Source organism: Triticum dicoccoides, chromosome 2B (genome assembly GCF_002162155.2).
Source record: "Triticum dicoccoides isolate Atlit2015 ecotype Zavitan chromosome 2B, WEW_v2.0, whole genome shotgun sequence".
NCBI classification, from domain to species: domain Eukaryota; kingdom Viridiplantae; phylum Streptophyta; class Magnoliopsida; order Poales; family Poaceae; genus Triticum; species Triticum dicoccoides.
The window spans coordinates 536238883-536259851 of record NC_041383.1 but is presented as its reverse complement, the minus strand read 5'-3'; the positions used below and the strand labels follow the sequence as shown (position 1 = coordinate 536259851).

The window sequence follows — 20969 nt, the reverse complement described above, 5'->3', positions numbered from 1 at the left end:
AGTTGTTCAGGTTCGTGTAAGTTTAATTGTATTTTTTGTCACGAAATGTTTGGTTTTTCATCTTCATATCTAGTTTCATGTGCTCAGTTTGAACTCTTGTTTTGTTTAATTTTATTTGGTTTGTTTCTTCCATTTTTGTGATTTCATGTGAGATAGATGAGGTATGTCTTCGTAATGAAGATACAATCAGTTATGCATCAATCATGACTTGCTAGGGAGCTATAGTGTGGGGTTGATATTCTCGTGTGTGCTTGTTTGCTTTATCACTAAGTAGATTTTATTTTCTATTCTAAGTTGTTTTATATCTTCAGTTATGGATATGGAACACGAAATACCAAAAACATAGTTGTACTTGCTATTCATGGAGATGGGGAACCTCCTAAAACCCTTGATGCTCGTTATGTGAAAAATATTAAACACTACTTTGATAATCCTGAGAAAAACCCATTCAACTTGATAATGGGAGACACATTAGATCAACGTGGATACTTTATGGATTATCACTTGACTCAAATAGGGAAACTCTTATTGGATCAAATTAATTATTTGCAATGGTATGCTTGGGATTTATGCTTGAGATATGCTTATACTTGTTGCTTTAGGATGAAGGCTCCATACTTTCCATTTTAATGTGAATTTAATGATAATCAAACCTTGTCTTCTTATTCTAATGGTATATATGATTACTATGATGTGAAACGGATAGAAGAATTTGTTGCTTTTAAGGGTGCTTATGAAATTGAATCTTTGTTTGAAAAGTATGAAGATTTTGAAGATGATCTTTTTATAGACCTGAAAATTTTGCTATACTTAAATATTGTTATGAGAATTATAAATATAGTGCTGATATTGATGCATTTATTGAGGAAGTCTCCGTCGTCCAAGAAGAGACTAATATTTTGGAGGAAACTATGGAAGAAGAAATTGATGACATTGTGAGCTCATTAGATGAAAACGATGAGGATGAGAGTGAAGAACAAAATGAGGAAGAGCGGATTGATCACCCATGCCCACCTTCTAATGAGAGTAACTCTTTATCCCATACATTGTTTAATTTCCCTTTGTGCTTACCGAAGGATGAATGCTATGATGATTGCTATGATCCCTTGGATTCATTTGAAACGCCTTTTTTGTTGAAATTGATGCTTGCTATGCTTGTGGCCATGATGTCAATATGAATTATGATTATGGAGATGAACTTTCTATAGTTCCTTATGATAAGAATGAAATTGTTGCTATTACACCCACACATGATAGCCCTATTATCTTTTTGAATTCTTCAAACTACACTATATCAGAGAAATTTGCTCTTATTAAGGATTATATTGATGGGTTGAATTTTACTATTGCACATGATGATTTTAATGGAAATGGTATGCATGTGCTTGCTACTCCTACGCAATTATTATGAGAGAGGAACCACATCTCCGCCTCTCTATGTTTCCAATACGATAAAATTGTAAGAAACTGTTTATACTATGCATTAGCCTTTACTTGATGTGCATGAATTGTTCTTTTATGACATGCCGATGCATAGGAAGAGAGTTAGACTTATTCATTGCATGATATATGTTGCTTTGTGCTCACTACTAAAATACAAATTATTACTAATTAAAATTGGCTTTGATATACCTTGGGATCCGGGTAAATCCATTACTTGAGCACTTTTTGCCTAGCTCAATGGCTTTAAAGAAAGTGCTGCCGGGGAGACAACCCAGAAGTTGTAGAGAGTCATTTATTCTTTTTTGTGCTTTTGTAAAGTTTAAAAACAGAAAATATATAGATAAGAACTTAAAACTTTCCAAAAAGAAAAGTGAAAGTAAGAAAGACGAGCACCGCTGAAGTGGGGGAGCTCCTTGAACTTTGTTCATGCCCATGGAAACTTTACAAACCTTGATTACATAAACTTTTCAACAAAAATAATTACCCCCTTGTACAAATCCATTTAATTATAAAAATAATGTGCCAAGATTTGCCTTTAGAATGTTTAGATTGCTTGTTTGGTATGTGCAGTGCAAAAACAGAAGCTTTGGCTGTAGTGCGTGAATTTACATTTTTTAGTGGAACGTAAAAAGTTTCTGAATTTTACACGGTACTGCTATGCAATTTCTTTATTTTGTCTTAATTTTTGAGAATTTTTAGAGTTACAAAAGTATGGTCGATGGTTCTGTTTTTGATAGACTTGGTTTTTGATACGTTGTTTGCTTGTTTTGATGTATCTATGGATTGTATCGGTGGGTATAAGCCATGGTGAAGTTAGAATACAGTAGGTATAATGCAAAAATAAAATATGAATGGTTTTGCAATAGTATTTAAAGTGGTGATTTTCTTTATTATACTAGCGGATCTCACGAGGGTTTTGTTAAGTTTTGTGTGGATGAAGTGTTCAAAGATCGAGGAAGTATTAATATGAGAAGAATGAGGAGAGGAAGAGCTCAAGCTTGGGGATTCCCAAGGCACCCCAAGTAAACACTCATGGAGACTCAAGCGTCTAAGCTTGGGGATGTCCCGGAAGGCATCCCATCTTTATTCAACAATTATCGGCATGTCTCGGTTTTTGTTTTGTTCACGTGATATGCGTAAATTCTTGGAGCATATTTTGTGTTTATTTTTATTTCAATAATGCACCATGCTGGTATGAGATAGAATTTGGTTGATTTATAGAATGCTTCATGCACTTCACTTATAGCTTTTGAGTATGGCTTTATAGAATGCTTCATGTGCTTCACTTATATCATTTGAAGTTTGGATTGCCTATTTATCTACATATAGAAAACCGTTATTTATATAATGCTCTTTTTCTTCACTTATATTTATTAGAGCATGAGCAAGTATTTTGTAGAAAGAATTAAACTCTCTTGCTTCACTTATATCTATTTACAGAGTCAATGGGAATTGGTTATTCACATGGTTAGTCATAAAATCCTACATAAAACTTGTAGATCACTGAATATGGTATGTTTGATTCCTTGCAATAGTTTTGCGATATAGAGATGATAATATGTGGGAGGTACTAGTAAATGATTATGGTTTAGTAAGAATATTGGTTTTAAGGTTTGTGATTCCCGAAGCATGCACGTGTAGTCTCTCGTTATGCTAAGAAGTTGGTGCATGATTTATTATTGATTGTCTTCCTTATGAGTGGCAGTCGGGGACAAGCGATGGTCATTTCCTACCAATCTACCCCCTATGCGTAGTAGTATTTTGCTTCAAGGGCTAATAAACTTTCGCAACAAGTATGTGCGTTCTTTATGACTAATGTGAGTCCATGGATTATACGCGCTTTTACCTTTCCGCAATTTGCTAGCCTCTTTGGTACCATGCATTGCCCTTTCTTACCTCGATAGTCGGTGCAAACTTCGCTGGTGCATGCAAACCCCGTAATATGGCACGCTCTATCACACATATGCCTCATTATATCTTCCTCAAAACAGCCACCATACCTACCTATTATGGCATTTCCATAGTCATTCTGATATATATTACCATGCAACCTCCATCATCATCGTATACATGAATTGAGCATTCATTGTTATATTGCTTTGCATGATCGTAAGATAGTAGCATGATATTTTCATGGCTCGCCTGTTTTTTGATATCTTTGCCACGCTAGATCATTGCACATCCTGGTACACCGCTAGAGGCATTCATATTGAGTCATATTTTGTTCTAGTATCGAGTTGTAATTTTTATTTCTTTGAATTCTAAGTAAATAGAAGTGTGATGATCATCATTTTCATTATTAGAGCATTGTACCAAGTGAGGAAAGGATGATGGAGACTATGATTCCCCCGCAAGTCGGGATGAGACTTCGGATAAAATTTAAAAAAAAAAGAGGCCAAAAAGAGCCCAAGAAAAAATATAAGAAAGAAAAAAAGAGAAAAGAGAGAATGGGCAATGTTACTATCCTTTCCACACTTGTGCTTCAAAGTAGCACCATGTTTTTCATGTAGAGACTCTCCTATGCAGTCACTTTCATATACTAGTTGGAGTTTTTCATTATAAAACTTGGCTTGTGTATTTTGATGATGGGCTTCCTCAAATGCCCGAGGTTTTCATGAGCAAGTAAGTTGGATACACACCCACTTAGTTTTCATATCGAGCTTTCATACACTTATAGCTCTTAGTGCATCTATTGCATGGCAATCCCTACTCCTCGCATTGACATCAATTCGGGGGCATTTTCATAGCCCATTGATTAGCCGCGTCGATGTGAGACTTTCTTACCTTTTTGTCTTCTCTGTGTTTACCCCTATCATCATGCTATATTCCATCCATAGTGCTATGTCCATGGCTTACGCTCATGTATTGCGTGGGGTTGAAAAGGCTGAAGCGCGTTAAAAGATATGAACCAATTGCTCGGCTTGTCATTGGGGTTGTGCATGATAAATGCTTTGTGGTAATAAGATGGAGCATGACAAGACTATATGATTTTGTAGGGATAGCGTTCTTTACCGTTGATATTTTGAAAGACATGATTGTTTGTTGGGATGCCTACGTATTGATATCTTTATGTCAAATTATAGACTATTGCTTTGAATCACTCGTGTCTTAATATTCATGACATGATTAGATTACATGACCAAGATTATGCTAGGTAGCATTCCACATCAAAAATTATCTTTTTTATCATTTACCTACTCGAGGACGAGCAAGAATTATTTGGGGATGCTGATATGTCTCTGTCGTATCTTGTTTTTGATTTTTCATTCCAATATTCTACAACATTCATATAATTTTGACAATATTTTATATTATTTTTGGGAGTAACATATTGATCTAGTGCCTACTGTCAGTTCTTGTTTGTTGCATGTTTTTTGTTTTGCAGAATATTTCGAAGTCCAAACGTGATAAAAACTTACGAAGATTTATTTTGGAATATATGTTATTTTTGGGAAGAAGAATCAACGCAAGATGTTGCAGGTGGCCACAAGGCACCAGGGTGTGTCCTACGGGGCAGGCACGCCCTGGTGGGTGGTGCCTTCTTTTGCCACAAGAAAGATAATATCCAAAAAACTCGTGTTAAAACTTCAGCCCAATCGGAGTTACGGATCTCCGAATATTTAAGAAACGGTTTTCGGCCAAAAAACAAGAACGTGAAACAGAAGAGAACAGAGAGAGAGATCCAATCTCGAAGAGGCTCCTGCCCCTTCGCCACCATGGCGGCCATGGACCAGAGGGGGAACTCTCCTCCCATCTAAGGGGGAGGCCAAGCAAGAAGAAGGAGGAGGGGTCTCTCTCCCCCTCTCTCCAGGTGGCGCTGGAGCGCCCGCGGGGCAATCATCGTGATGACGATGTACACCAACAACTTCGTCACTGTCACCACCAACTCTCTCGCCCTCTATGCAACGGTGTAACACCTCTTCTACCCGTTGTAATCTCTACTTAAACATGATGCTTAATGCTACATATTGTTATCCAATTATGTGTTGGCATCCTATGATGTTTGAATATATTCGTTTTGTCCTATGGGTTGATTGATGATCGTGATTGGTTTGAGTTGTATGTTTTATTTTGGTGTTGTCCTATGGTGTCCTTCGTGTCGCGTGACTCGCACAAGCGTGTGAGATTCCCGTTGTAGGGTGTTGCAATTCGTTCATGATTCTCTTATAGTGGGTGGCGAGAGTGACATAACCTTATACCTGAGTAAGGGGGTTGTTGCGTATGGGAGTAAAGAGGACTTGATAGTTAATGCTATGGTTGAGTTTTACCTTAATGATCTTTAGTAGTTGCGGATGTTTGCTATAGTTCCAATCATAAGCGCATATGATCCAAGTACGGAAAATACATTATCTCATGCCTCTCCTTCATATGAAACTGCAATAATGATTACCGGTCTAGTTATCAATTGCCTAGAAACAGATAACTTTCTTGTGTGACAAAAACTTTCTACTAAAACAACTAACTTTTGTTATCTTGCAAATTATTCTTAGTTTTATTTTTGTTAAGTACTTCTATTTTTATCCTTGAAACCTATCATGTCACCTACAAAATAGTTTCATACTTGTTCTAGGTAAAAGTGAACGTTAAGTATGCGTAGAGTTGTATCAGTGGTCGATAGAACTTGAAGGGATATTTGTTCTATCTTTAGCTCCTTGTTGGGTTTGACACTCTTACTTGTTGGAAAAGGCTACAAACGACCCACTATACTTGTGGGTTATCACACCCTCAAGATGGAGCTCTAGCATCGGGACGAGAACTGCAAAAAGCTTGCGGACGAGATTTTGCAGCTCCGAAACTCCATGTCTGATGTTTTCACCGAGCTCTGTCAAGCGCACGAGCACTGTGAGCATCTGGAAGCCACCATGAAACGTTAATATTGGTGGTCTTTGTCCTTTTGCGTGGAATTGGCATGTCTTGCGTGTCCTGATGTGTGATTTTTCCCTTCGCAGTTCCTCTTCATGAGATTCACATTGAAGGCGCTGAGGAGTGGCTCTGCGAGATCACGGTGCTGGCACGGAAGATGAGCGCCGCACTTGGCTCCATGGTTGGGATCCTCTGGTACCAGGACCCAACCATCCCGTGAGACTTGGGGGCTGTTTGGTTTTCAGCCACATATTGCCACACTTTGACACACCTCATCTTAGCCAAGTTTGACCAAGTTAGGTGAGTGTTTGATTCTAGCCACATCTAAGGCAAGAATTTTTTTTATGAGCAGTGAACCCCACATGTCATATACACAATTACTGTGGCAAGATTTTCTTGGGCAAGCCAAAGTGTGACTAACAATTTGAAACTCAAGTTAGGCAAGTGTGGCAAGTGTGACAAAAATAATGTGACAACATAAGGCAAACATAATCACAATCCAAACAGCCCCTTGGATGGTGTGCTGACGCCATTTCAAGATCGCCCAACCCAGTTGGTTCAGTGGCAGTTCTCCATGGACTTTGAGGAGCGTGTCATGTTCTGACCTCGGTCCGAGCTCACTTTTCAGATCTCGATCTTGGTGGGCTTGTTAGGACTGAGGCGGGTGACGCCAAGTTTGTTGTTGGAGCCTATGAGGTGCAGGCCATAATCGAACAAGAGGATCAGGTTGTAACCGGCTTGCCTGGAGCGTGATACATTGCCTTGTATGCTTTTGTTTTGTAAAGTATATTACTTCATGTTTGTGTCTTGCAAAATCTTATAATTTTGCCTCGAGAATTCTCTTCTTCGACCAAGCCGGGTGTCGTATCTTGGTGTTTATGAACTAAGAGCCCATGTTAGGGTTTGACTTGTGTCTGTGGCTCTAGCTTGGACCCTTGTGAACGTCACGTAGCAAAATGGTATTGAGCAGGTCCTTCTTAGGCGGGTCTCTAACTTCATCTTTAATATTTCTTGCATTTCTACAGCACTGGCACCCAACAGGATCAAGACTGGCTAGAACACATGGTAGGCATGATGACTACTACCACACACCGTCATGCTGCACCGCATATTGCCTGAGCTCCCAACCACATGGTGGCCTTTTTTCTTCTTTCTTTATGCTTTTTTGGCGTGTCTATGTTGTTGCCCCAGCAGACTATTTATTTTGTATTTTTCCGGTGTGACTCGTGTATGAACGTGTTGGTTGCTTTATTTATAAAGCGGGTCGAAAGCCTATTTCAAGAAGAATAAGCATTTAACTTTGATCAAAAAAAGGTTGAATTTGGGTGGCGACACTGTAGGCGCACAGCTCAGCCAGAGGACAGTTGCTGTCCACGTACGTACGTTTGCTTTGCCATCAAACCTCCATGCATCCTGAGCACAGACAATGATCTTCACTCTTCAGTACTCCTAACTAGCGTCGTTTTCTGATCCAACGAGCCAATGGCAGGAGAACAATCTCGACAAGGACTTTTGGCGCTAACAAGTGTCATTTTCTGATCCAGCCAGCCAATGGCGGAGGAACAATCTTTTTTGCCGTTTTCAGCAGCTTTGGCCTCCCACGCCATCATCTCTCTTGGTACTCCATTTCCAGAATCCCGGCGGGAGGGCCGGCGTCGGCGACTTTCATTTCGGTGAGCCGGATGCCGAATGGGATGCCGCGCCACGTGAAGGGGGGTGGGCGGATGGCTCATTGTCTGCTCCATCTCCGGTCAAGATTATCATGCCAGCCATAGTTGGGTCCGTGGATGCTTCCTCCAGCCTGACGTTCGCTGCGTCCACGTAACCGGCCTCGTTGCCTTTCCTGCTCCTCCCCTTTCCCCAAAAGTGTCATACATATCTAACGGTTACACAGCCTCCATCTATCCAGTACTGATCTGATCCGGCTTCCATTTGCAGATATGCTCCTTGTGCCGTGAAAGCTACAGAAATCCATGTAATCCATTCCGTAATCCATAACCAACCAGTTGATGGACGAGAATAGCACCTGCATACAAGAGTGAACTTTTTATTATCAAATACAGTACTCCCTCTGATCCAAATTAATTTACGTTGCTTTAGTACAAAGTTAATATGGATCGGAGGGAGTACTAATCATTTGGGCACATCCAAATAGCCTAAAAGACCGCAGAGGCACCAACAGGAATTAGTGGGCGAAGAGGTTTAACCATGACATGCTTCGACACAGTCAAAAAATAGAACCACCTGTTGCTCAAAACACAAACTACAACGTGTTTCCCTCTGCCAATGTCTCGTTTAGACAGCACTAAGTACTCCTGCCTCGATTAATTTGAAATTAGTCATCATTGAAATTACCTTTCAGGTGTTAATCCAGTTCAGTTTCAAGAGTAGTGTTTATTTGCTCCAGATGACATGAAAGGTAATGATAAGATGGTGAGCTTTCACTCCGATTTCTGGAACCCCTGCCCCGATTAATGTGAGAACTTGAGAAATCAGAGGATTCTCCAGTTCAGCTGAAGAGGCCTTCGCTCTGCAAGTGGGAATACGCTATCAGATTACATAGGCCTACGACACAGATTACAGCAATAATATGGGATTCTGTGGACCCCTATTACTAGTCAATAACAAATGCAGTAGACCTTATCTCTCCCTTGCTTTCCGCCTTCTCTTTATCAAAGTCCATCAGCTCCGCAGGCATATTCCTGTTATGATAGAAAGATTAGGACACTATATTTCACAGATCACAATATCAGAAAGTTGCAAGGGCAGTTTGGATGGTCATCTCAAAGAGAAAATGCATCTTTGCGGGTGTACATAGGAAGCTACGTTGAGATCATACCCTCACTCCTTAGAGATCATATTCTGTTAGGCAAGCTGGGCGAGACGTACGGAGTACGACGAACTTTGTCGAAAATTAGCTAGCAGCACATGCGCTATATACATCGCAATCAGTGTCTTTGAATGAATCTTTGAATTTGGCGTGGAAGCTTGTATCCTGACAATAGTCACCCAATGAGCTTTCAGTTTAATGGTATATAAAAATTAGTTAAGTGACAGAATGTCGCTGACGATAGCATGATATGAAGAAGGATAGCAATATTATATAATTATAGGAGCAGGGAATGACTAATTTTCAGGACCAAAAACAAAAGAATCTATAGGTTCACCTATTGGATAGATAAGCAAAAATGCATTTGAATTTCAGTTTCAATGACACTGTAAGTCCAGCACAGATATAGTTACTGTTCAAACTTTGTATGTTGGTTTTTCGAAAAGAAAAATGGCTGTGCTGAAATTGCCATTTCAAACTCAACCGTGGGGCCTTAGTCACATTATGTCTGTTTGAGCATTTAGTCCCCTGGGCTAGATCTCGGTTGAAAGACCAATGAACAATCATATCAGAGAATATATGAAAACAAAAAAATAAAGTCAATCTGCCACCTCATCATCATCTAAACTACCACTCTAGTTTTTTTAAGGATGAACTAGGCTTGGTTCTGTATTCTAGATGTCGGGATGCATTGAAATAAACCACACACCTGTACCACTAATTTGCTTCAAAAGCCTCTACTCGATAAAAAAGCACTATCAAGAGACAAATTATTATATTAGGAGACGGCAATGAACAGGTGTCGATAGAAATCCGTAACCACTTTATATCGTTGTGGTGTGATAATATTCCCAACCAATCATGGTCGAAAAACCACTTTTGACATTCATATTAATTAGTAGATCATGGCTGCAATACCGATAAAATAAAACCGTTTCTAGTATGTATGCTCTAACTTGTATACAGCAGCGAAATATAACACGGGGAAGTACTTGGCCTTTTGATGCTTACTTATCCCATTTGCCTAGAACTATTATTGAGGAAGAGGGAGGGAACTTTCTTGTTGAGCCTGAAGAACAGTTGTCAATCTGAAAGACAAGTCAAAAAGGCAATCAACTTTTCATTAGGAACGCATCATGTCTACGGTTCCAGATATAGGGAATAAGAAAGCGTGGCCATCAGATTTTATTCCATCGATGTGGAATTGCATTGGACACTCCTTCAATTAGTGTAGGCTTAGAGAGTGGACAGGCCTAAATATTTCCAGTGATGGCGACCAATATCATACTCTACCTTAAAGTTAGATTCCAAGGCGTCTGGAGCTCATAACTCCTGATATCATGAGTGCCTTCAGCACTTTGATTGTTAGTATATATAGGGCATGCACCTGCACTCATCAGTTCACCCAAGTTCACATCTCAAACTAAGTTAGCTTGTCCAGAGCCCAACCCATTCTTACTCAACCCCCGAAGATTGTTAATCTTCACTAACCATGTCAAGGGAGGCACTTGCCATAGGACATGTTGTTGGGGATATTTTGGACCCATTTGTCAAAGCAGCATCACTAAAGGTTATATACAACGGCAAGGAACTAACCAATGGTTCTGAGCTCAAGCCGTCACAAGTAGCAACTGAACCAAGGATTGACATTGCTGGGCGCGACATGAGGAACCTTTACACTCTGGTAAGTCCACAGCTACATCATTTCTACAATGAACAATATTAAGTTTGAGGAGGCATATTTGGGTTCTAGCCAAAAATAAATTTGCGCTTAAATTGCACAGGCTTCAACATCACAAGTCAAACTCGGCTTTACTATTTGTCTTCTAGAAAGTAGTACGCAATCTCCCATCCATAACATCAGCTTTTCAAGTCCGCGCACATCAGTTGTTACCTGTACGTATATAACACTGAGAGCAAAGAATCTCAGCGTTCCGTCATAATTTGTACAACCTCATCGATACGGATTGAAAAGAACTTTGCACTTACATTTCTTTATTTCATGTGAATCCTATAGAGATACTATTCTACTTACTTTTTATAGGGTCTGCACATATACCTGCATCTTTTCATTCGGTGATGACTGGGAATCAAAATTATGCACATCATCGATGAAGTACAAGAATATTAATCATCATGACTAGATGCGGCAATAAATGCTTACAATTATGAATCTACACGTTTTGCTTACGTCATGAAGGTGCTCTAGTCACGATACTACCACTGAAACTTACAAAATAATAGCCTTACAGTTATTTAACATTGCCTTCTTTTCATAATTCAATTAAAATTTGTCTGAAAAGCATCAAGTTAATGGATATCTTTGTAGTGGATATTTTCTTAATACTGTTCTAGAAGGCAACCGCCTAGCCCACCTAAGCACTAGGGCCCCTCCCACCTAGCCCCTCCTAGCCAAAATATACCGCCTAATTGGCGATTATGCACTAGGAACAGGTCTGCCTCCTGACTAGCATCCAGTATCTTGATGGGCACACCTTCTTAATTACAAGGCAAAAGTACATTTCAGAAAGTGCATATCGACCTGTCTGCAGAAATATCATATTTTGCTTCCATGGTAACTAGTATGGTCTTAAGATAAGAACATTATTCTCCCTAAACTAACAACCTAACTTGATTTTAGGTGATGGTGGATCCTGACTCGCCAAGTCCAAGCAACCCAACAAAAAGAGAATACCTTCACTGGTAAGACCTGGAACATCTCATAACTAGTAGAAGTTACTGGACTAAATTATTTTTCTATGTGTACAATGTAACACCTCGAAAGTTAAAAGTGTTTCTTATGGTTATATACATGCCACAGGTTGGTGACAGACATCCCAGAATCAACGAACGCCAGTTACGGTGGGTTCTTCACGTTCTTTTTCCTTTACTAATTTGAATGTTTTAAAGAGTTGAACACTTGCCTAAGATTCTAAAATAAATGTACATTGAGCTGGTTCAGAAGCACAGTTGAAATTAAGATTTAGCTTATTTTATTCAAACAAAAGTACATCATCGGTGATTACTTAGGGATAAAAACTCGAGATGACAACTATAGAAAGTGCTTAGGATGCAAAGTTAGAAGAAAAGGCATCTAAATAGCATACCTGGTTAGTAAGCAGCACATTGTCGTGTCTTTCACATCAATTCATGGCAGAAATTTCTTCGAATTTATGTACTAGAATGAACTCACTTTTTTAACATGTTAGCACGCATTTTGTTACAGGAAATGAAGTCGTCAGTTATGAAAGCCCAAAACCAACTGCAGGAATACATCGCTTTGCTTTTGTACTCTTCCGCCAATCCGTCCGGCAAACAATATATGCACCAGGATGGAGACCAAATTTCAATACAAGAGACTTCTCCGCACTTTATGCTCTTGGACCCCCTGTGGCAGCAGTGTTCTTCAATTGCCAAAGGGAGAACGGATGTGGAGGCAGGCGATACATTAGATAAATATGGAAGCATTATTACCCATCCTCTACAGGCAGGATGTTTAACTAAAATGTGAGAACATAAACAAGGTCCACATCGCAAAGCAATAGTAAATGTTGGACCGTTTCATGTATCTTAGTTAAAAATTTACATTGCCATGTATGCAAGTACTAGGGTGCTTCCAGAATGAATTTAACTACAGCCATGCAAGTACTAAACACGGTGCTTTTGGAGTGAATTTAACTTACAATCTCACCTTGAACAACACTTTATCTTCTTCTTTAATGAGGAATATATAATTATGACATATCCAACAACTGTCCCTGTCATGTTAAAAAGCAGATGCCCTTCATCAACTAACAAGTTGAGTGAAAGATAGGAGAACAAAGAACTAATGATGTCTCATGCTCCTTCAGAACACTTCACCTCCTAGGCTTCAGGATAACTTCAGAGACTAATAACAGGCATGTTTACAAGGCTGGTATATTCTGCATAGCTCTTGGCGCAGTTATGTGCAGGGTAGAAACTCTACCAGTCTCAACTCAATCTGATGTAAAAGGTTCAGCAACTTTTTGCCTCACCTTGTATAAAATGATTACAAATTAGTCCGGGTTTGTGCCAGTGCCTTGTAAGGGTCAGAGTCCATTCCTCCAATCCAGGAGTTCTGATGCTGAAATTTACCATCAATCATGTTCAAGAACTGAAGAGTGGCAAGATACTCCAAGAGGCACCCAACAATGGTTGATATTCATTGTTAATCATGTCTGGCTAACTTTGTACTCCACTTGGCTGTTCAGATTTTTAACACCAGAAAAGCTGCATAAGCACAAGAGCAATAAACAATGAAATATAAATGTGCAGTAACCCTTCCAAGGTTAGATTTGATCACCATTCACCCACAGAAATAGGTGTAGCCACATGATGCTAACAATGTGCAATGACTACCTAAAGTTGATATCCAGTCCCTAGGACCAACTAAATTAGTAGATATTTTCTGAATGCATAAGATCAAATCTCCAACGAAAACTGAGAATCTGCCTGAAGAATTACAGCCCATCCAAATGTATTTGCCTCGTTAGCATAAGAAGCATTGCACATATCGCATCCATATCTTGATGGTCCGTCTGTCCAACTACAAATTCACTGGTCTTACCATTCACCTCAATCAAACTGGACCCTGGCTCCTTCCACAAGCCTTTTGCACTCAACAGGCCTCTCACCCTCTTTACATCAGTCCATCTATCATTCAGAGCATACAAATTTGAGAGGAGTACATAAACCCCACTCCCAGAGGACTCCAGCTCATGGACATGCCTTAGAATCTGCTGTGAAAACTCTACACGCCCATGAGCTTGGCATGCACTCAGCAGGGCTCCCCACGTGGACACAGCAGGCGTCATAGGCATGACCTTAACTAAACCATATGCTTCCTGGATGAGCCCAGCTCTGCCAAGAAGATCAACCATGCAACCGTAATGCTCTTCCCATGGCGAGAGCTTGTACGAATTTTTCATCAAATTAAACAACCCGAGGCCTTGTTGCACCAAACCTGTGTGGCAGCAAGCACCAAGGACGATTATAAAGGTGACTTCATTGGGGGGCAAGCCTGAAGTCACCATCCTGTCAAAGTACACAAGAGCTTCCCTACCATGACCATGCAATGTGAACCCATTGATCAGCGCATTCCAAGATGATACATTCTTCACAGGCATCTTATGGAAGATTGAAAGAGAAGTTTCCAAGCACCCACACTTTGCGTACATATCAACCAATGACGTCCCCACATGCACATCCCACTCGATGCCTTTACGCTCTATGTATTCATGCACCCACCTCCCAGACTCCAGCGCGCCTAGGCTCGCACAAGCTGAGAGGACAGTGGAGAGAACAACCTTATCTGGCTTCACCCCTGATGTCTGCATCCCATTGAACAGCTCTAATGCCTCGCTCGGAAGCCTGCAGTGCACCAAACCACTTATCATGACCGTCCAAGAAACAATGTCCCTCACCAAGAGCCTGTCGAACACCCGTCTTGCAAGATCCAACTTCTCGCACTTGACATACATATCTAGCAAGGCATTCCCAACGATGAGTTCCAGCTCCCTCTCCCTCTTAAGACACCGCCCGTGCACAGCCTTCCCAGCGTGCACAGCCCCCAGCCTCCCGCAGGCGACCAGCGTGCTAGCCAATGTCCCCTCGTTCGGCGCAACGTCCATCTCGCCAAACACCGCCAGTGCCTCGGCGAACCTCCCTCCCCTGACGAACGCGGACACCAGCGCGGTCCAGGACACGACGTCCCGCCCCGCCATTTCGTCGAACACCCTCCTGGCGTCGCCGCACACGCCGCACGCGCCGTACAGCGTGACCAGCGCGTTGCGGACGGGGAGGCGCCCCAGGAACCCGCCCCTGGCCGCGACCGCGTGCGCCTGGCGGCCCTCGCGGAGGCCGCCGCCGAGCCGCGCGCACGCCTTGAGCGCGGCCGGGAGCGTGTACCCGTCTGGACGCCCGGCGTCGCCTCCAGCGGCGAGGACCGCGAAGACACGGAACGCGGCGGAGGGATCGCCGGAGAGGGTGAGGTGGGAGATGAGGGCGTTGAACGGGTGCGCGCAGAGCGGGCGCGGGCGGAGGCGGAGCAGCGCCTTGACGGCGTCCGCGGGCGCGCGCGTCGCGGAGGCGAAGTGCCTGGCGAAATGCGCGAGGACGGCGGCGTCCGCGGCGAGGCCCGAGGTGAGGAGGAGGGCCTGGGCTGCGGGGAGCGCGCGCGCTGGGAGAGGGCTCGGGGCCGCGAGGATGGCGCGGAGGGTGGCCGGCATACGAGAAGAGGAGAGGAGAGGAGGGTTTGAGTTTTGTGATCGCGGCATGGAGTAGCCTCGTTTCGTTTCGAGAGGGCACCTCCTGCGCGCATGTGCATATGAACCCACTTTTTTAAAAATACATTTTAAACAGGTTTTAAAATGTTAAAAAATTCAAAAGAAAATTTCGCACATACATCTTCGCAGGATGTGTGCGCCGCACAAAATTTTGTGAGAAAAAACTAGTTTTGTTTTGCCTCTGCAGAAAAACAAATTGCAGTGCTTCTAAATAGCATTTCATGACATATTTTTTTGTCTTTTTTACACAGGTCAAAGAAAAAAATCATTTTCCCACAAAACTTTTTGCATGCACATAGAATATGGAGACGTACCCATGCAACATTTTTCATAACTTTCCCATTTCAGAACGCCTTTTTTTAGATTGTTTTGGAACACTTTTTTTTTAATCGTTACGGAACACTTTCGTAATCGACATATTTCCCGTAAAATTACAGCACTATTGTGAATATCATGGGTTCATTTTTCATTTTGTTTTAAGCGAAATATCATAGGTTCAATTTGAACTGTTGAATTTGCTCCTCCGTTCGTTTCGTAAGTTCCCATTATTATTTCAGCCCTGCCTTCTATCTAGATTTTTCTTTTGAAGGGTACCTTCTATCTAGATTAATTGAGTAACTGGAAAATACTCCATTCCAGACAACGAAACGAAACATGTATTTGATGAGGAGCCCCAGCAAAGAATCCGTCGCCCATTGCTGCTGTTCCGCAAGACTCGGGCTCCTTTGATTAAAAATATCCGTAGGATTTTCGGAGGACTAGAATCCTTATGAATTTTTCCTATGCTGGTTGTAGGATTGAATTTTTTTTCCTAAAGAATTTTCAATCCATATTACTTGTCACTCAAATGGATGTATCTAGACATATTTTAGTGTTACATTCATTTGAGTGATAAGTAAAAAGTATAAGAGGGAGTACTACTTTTCGTAAAACCTAACCTCCACTCCAAAGTCTTTTCACAATATTTCGCAAAAAAAAAAGACATCCTTTTACAATTTCTTTGTTTTTCTATGGCATCAAACACTCTGCTATCCTATAGGATTCTTGCCACTTCAATCCTGCGTTTTGAAATTCTTGCGAATCAAAGAGACCCTTAGGATGGAAAAAATAAGTTCAGTAGAAATTTAAATGCATAGGTTCATGACATCTGACTCGGATTGTAGGACTTGGTTATCTGTTGATATTGACAACTACTCCCTCCGTTCCTAAATATAAGTCTTTTTAGAGATTCCACTAAGAACCACATACGGATGTATATAGATGCATTTTAAGTGTAGATTCATTCATTTTGCTCTGTATGTAGTCCATCTAGTGGAATCTCTACAAAGACTTATATTTAGGAACGGAGGGAGTAGTTGTCTGGACAAGCAACTACAATGCTTGCACCCAAAAGGTACAGCCGATCAATTTATCAGCCGCAATCATGAAACTCTGGCAAGGGATTTGCTAATGGTAACATACATCTGCAACACAGCTCAAATTACCCAAATTTTGCACTCTTTTGCCATCTTTTCAAAACACAACTACTCGGTAGCTCATTCAGTTTTGAGCTTCTCAGCACTAGGTTAATATGGCGGCACGGGATTCCTACCGACTCAAATAGCTTGCAGGAGCAGTTGGCCGTCATGGCGACTGCGTCCCAACGCACCTCCCTAACTTTGTCGGAGTCGTCACCACCAATGGCCACAGTTTTCACCCCCTCGTTTTGTGCCATGTCTTCGACAACGCAATGGTCTCTAGCAGCGACAATCTCTTCTTGGAATCTCTCAAACACCTCATGTGTGAACACTACACTTCCATGCTTCTCCAATCCCCATGGTGTTATCAGTTGAGGCGTCGTATAGGCGCTCGTGTGATCTGCATTCGATTCCTCTTGACGTTGACACTCTAAGGCTGCTTCAAACCTAAGCCAAAACTCAACCAAAGAGAGCTTCTGGTTGATGAAACAGTTGAAAAATGACTTTGCGCTCTTTGACCATGCAGTGCTTCTGAGAATGCCTGACAGATGGACATCCGTCGAGTAGGCCAGAATCCATCTTTCACGGGTGGAATACCTTTCAGCCAGCCACTGATTGCCCTGCAACCCAAAGTCGGAAATTATAGACTCCCATTTTGACTCAAACTCAACCACAGTTTCTGACCCCAAAACACATTCGTTCATCCTTGTCTGAAATAGAGGGTTGTTTCTAAGAGATGGTTCAACCTTCTCAGGCATTCTTCCCAACATCTCCAACATGCACAACCTATGGGTGGTGGCTGGTAGAACATTACTGATCGCAGCCTTCATCCTATTATTTTCCCTAGTTACAATAGTTTTAGGAGAGACCCCTCCCATTGCCCTTAGGAAGGTCTGAAACAGCCAGGCATATGACTCAATCTTCTCATCAGCTAGGAATGCAGCACCGAAAGACACACTTTGCAGATGATGATTGGTTCCAGTAAATGGTGCAAAAATCATGCCGTGTTGATTCATTGTGTTTGTAGAATCAAAGGTTAAAATATCACTGAAATAAATGTAGTTTTTCCTGCTTGTGGCATCAGCCCAAAATACATGCACCAACATACCCTGGTCATCCACATCACAGTCAAAGAAAAATGCTGAATCCTCTTGCTGCTTTCTACATAGCTGGGCCACAAATATCTGAGCATCTTCATTCTTAATTTTACTACAAAGATCATGATGGTATTTCTGCAAGTCTCTCTTTGTGCATCCCACATTGTCGGACCTCCCCTCACTGACATGATCAGGCTGGTTTGCCTGGGAGGTGCATGTGCTTGCTTTGCAGTGTGTGGATACTGTTGGCTTCGCCTTGTCACTCAATTGACGATTCGATCTAATCAAGTGACACTTATCAGGCGACACAAATCCATGATTGTGGTGCTCGATCCATGATGTAATTTTATACTTGTTATCAGTGCACCGCTTCACAATAATACGAGCATCACACCCACATCTGGTTACCTTTCGTACCTTTCTCTTCCTAGAGGGATCATCAACGCCCATACATTTCTCGGACCTGAAACCTTCCCTTGAGCACATGAAGCGCTTCCATTGCACCACCTCGTTATTCAGCAACTTACGCTGCCCAACACGTACTGAAAACCCACAGTGATGTGCATATGACTTGTAAAACTCCTCCACAGAACCAATGTCTTCAAATACCATCCCTACTGATGGCTTCATTGCCTCGTCACATTCAGGCGCGAGTGAAGACTGCAACATCAGAAAGCCACTACGGTAAGTACCATGATGCATAACCTAGTAGTGTCAAAAGGAGAACATCAGGCAAGCCATTGTACTCACAGAGAAAGATACGTACGCTTAGTTTATTCTTTGCCTTCTCACTAACTCTTCGCTTTGATTTAGTCACTTTATCAGGTGAAACAAGTCCATGATTGTGGTGCTCGATCAATGATGATACTTTATATGTGTTACCACTGCACCACCTCACAACAATATGGGCATTACATCCACATCTAGTCACTTTCACATTTCGCTTCTTTTTCTCATTAGAGGGGTCTTCACCTTTGTCGGACCTGAAGCCTTCCCTTGAGCACATGAAGCGCTTGAATTGTACTACCTCCTTATTCAGCAACTTATGCTGGCCAACACGCACCTTAAACCCGCAATGGCGCGCATATGATTTGTAGAACTCCTCTGCAGAGCTGAGGCCTTCAAATACCATCCCTATCGACGGCCTCAACGCCTCATCGCAATCGGGTATAACCTTTTCCTTCTCGCTAGCTCCACGGTTTGATCTAATCAAATGAAGCTTATCAGGTGGCACAAAGCCATGATTGTGTTGCTCAATCATTGAGTGAATCTTGTAGGTGTTACCGCTACAGCGCTTGACGTAGATATGCGCATCGCAGCCACATCTGGTGACCTCCCTCTTGCGCTTCTTATTCGCGGCTTTAACATTCCTTTTACCCTTCTCCGACCTGAACCCTTGGCTTGAGCACATATAGCGCTTGCTCTCAACCACATTGTCCACCACCTTCTGCTGCCCGACACGAACCCCGAAACCAACGCGGTGTGCGAACGACTTGTAGAACGCTTCCACGGCCTCCAAGCCTTCGAATGTCATCCCCAAAGCAGGCTTCGATTCGTCGGCACACTCGGATGTCGAAGTCGAACACTGCAACATATGAATGGAAAATATCACTACAGCTACGATGCACAACCGGCTAACTTGCAGATAGAAAAGGGCATTCCTAAAGAAAATAGAAGAAGGCAGCAATTGCCTCATGCTAGTACTCACAGGCTGAGGCATGCTTGTAGTATCTCTGTCCGGTGTACCAGGCCGGCCCTCATCCAACAGCAGCGGGGAGTTTATCCCAGCGAACGGCTGAGCCTGGACGATGGTTACGGATTCCATCGCTGGCTCGTCGCCTTAAAAAATTCCCAATGTCAGCGAGCCAGGTTCCAACAAGCAAGCAAGAGTGAGCACGGATGTCCAGTGTACAGCAACACCAGCTGATGCGAGTACCTGAATCGGCAGAAAGTGCGCGAATTGCAGGATCCAAGGAATGCCCTTGCGGAGATCCGAGGAGACGCGGATGGCGAGCTTCTCTTATTCTAGGGTTGGGCGGCGATTGGAGCAGGACGGTCCGTCTGAGCGCCGGCGGCGCCGACGCGGAATGGAGGTCGATGGCCGTGCGGCGCGCGAGCGCGAGAGAGGTGGCGGCGACCACGGGGCGTGGGCGCAGCACGGCGCGGATGGCCTCCTTCTAGGGCTCGGGTGACGCCGGCGACGGGGGCCGGGTGCGAGTTTCGCATCCGGGGCCGTGGTTTTTTTTCCCCCTCCCCCCCAAAAAAGAGAATAGGCAAGCCCGGGGGAAAACGGTGCTCCAATGGATATTAGATGAAAAGCTTCCAAAAAAAATGGATATTAGATGAAAAAGAATTAGGGATAGGGCGTGATGTAAAATAGGTCACCATTTTGCATCACCGGTGTAGCTCGAGCAAATCCAAAACCAGTCGCGTGAACGCACAATCGCCGTGCGGAACATTCCTTTCCTCACCCCGCGCGACTGCCGCCGACGAACCCCATCCGCCGCGCCTCGCCGCTGTCAAATCCGCACCTTCCCACCACCGCGCGACCCCTAAATCGGCCCAATCCACCGCCATGCAGCCGCACCGCCCCGATTCCAACGCCGCATCATCTCCGCAGTACCCCGTTGAGCGGTCCTCCTGCCGAGATCCACCCTACCTTGTTGCATGCATCAACGCCGCACAAGACCGTTGTCATGTCGACGAAGGGCAAGACGGACTGGAAGGGGTGTCGTTGTGTCCCCCGACCGCTTTGGTGTGGAGTTTCAGCGTGATAACCGTCGCTACTGGCTCGGCACCTTCGCGACTGTGGAGCACTGTGGAACTCGCCGCACGTGTGTACAACATCATCGTGTGGCGTTTCGACCAGCCGATCCACGAGATGAACTTTCAGGACATCAAATCCCTGGAGCAGGCGGAGTTCATTGGGCTGAAGAATGTGGACGTTCCGCCCCTCAATGAGAAGAAGAAGAAG

General features: G+C 42.9%; 3 protein-coding genes across 3 annotated transcripts; 1 reads left to right on the top strand and 2 right to left on the bottom strand.

The window, feature by feature from the left end:
• The first annotated feature begins 10148 nt into the window (after nt 1–10148).
• Nucleotides 10149–12819, top strand: LOC119364701 (protein FLOWERING LOCUS T-like). Its single transcript, XM_037630201.1, has 4 exons — nt 10149–10820; nt 11778–11839; nt 11958–11998; nt 12363–12819. Exons 1-4 carry the CDS (start codon nt 10629–10631, stop codon nt 12590–12592), a joined length of 525 nt encoding a protein of 174 aa, XP_037486098.1. The 5' UTR covers nt 10149–10628; the 3' UTR covers nt 12593–12819.
• Nucleotides 12431–15432, bottom strand: LOC119360985 (pentatricopeptide repeat-containing protein At4g38010-like). The gene is made up of 2 exons (XM_037626401.1): nt 12828–15432; nt 12431–12540 (listed from the first exon to the last, which is right to left on the bottom strand). Exon 1 carries the CDS (start codon nt 15430–15432, stop codon nt 13618–13620), a length of 1815 nt encoding a protein of 604 aa, XP_037482298.1. The 3' UTR covers nt 12431–12540; nt 12828–13617.
• Nucleotides 15433–16813: 1381 nt separating this feature from the next.
• LOC119364700 (protein FAR1-RELATED SEQUENCE 5-like) lies at nt 16814–20257 on the bottom strand. The gene is made up of 4 exons (XM_037630200.1): nt 19932–20257; nt 19704–19834; nt 18762–19580; nt 16814–18655 (listed from the first exon to the last, which is right to left on the bottom strand). Exons 2-4 carry the CDS (start codon nt 19818–19820, stop codon nt 16922–16924), a joined length of 2670 nt encoding a protein of 889 aa, XP_037486097.1. The 5' UTR covers nt 19821–19834; nt 19932–20257; the 3' UTR covers nt 16814–16921.
• Nucleotides 20258–20969: the final 712 nt, after the last annotated feature.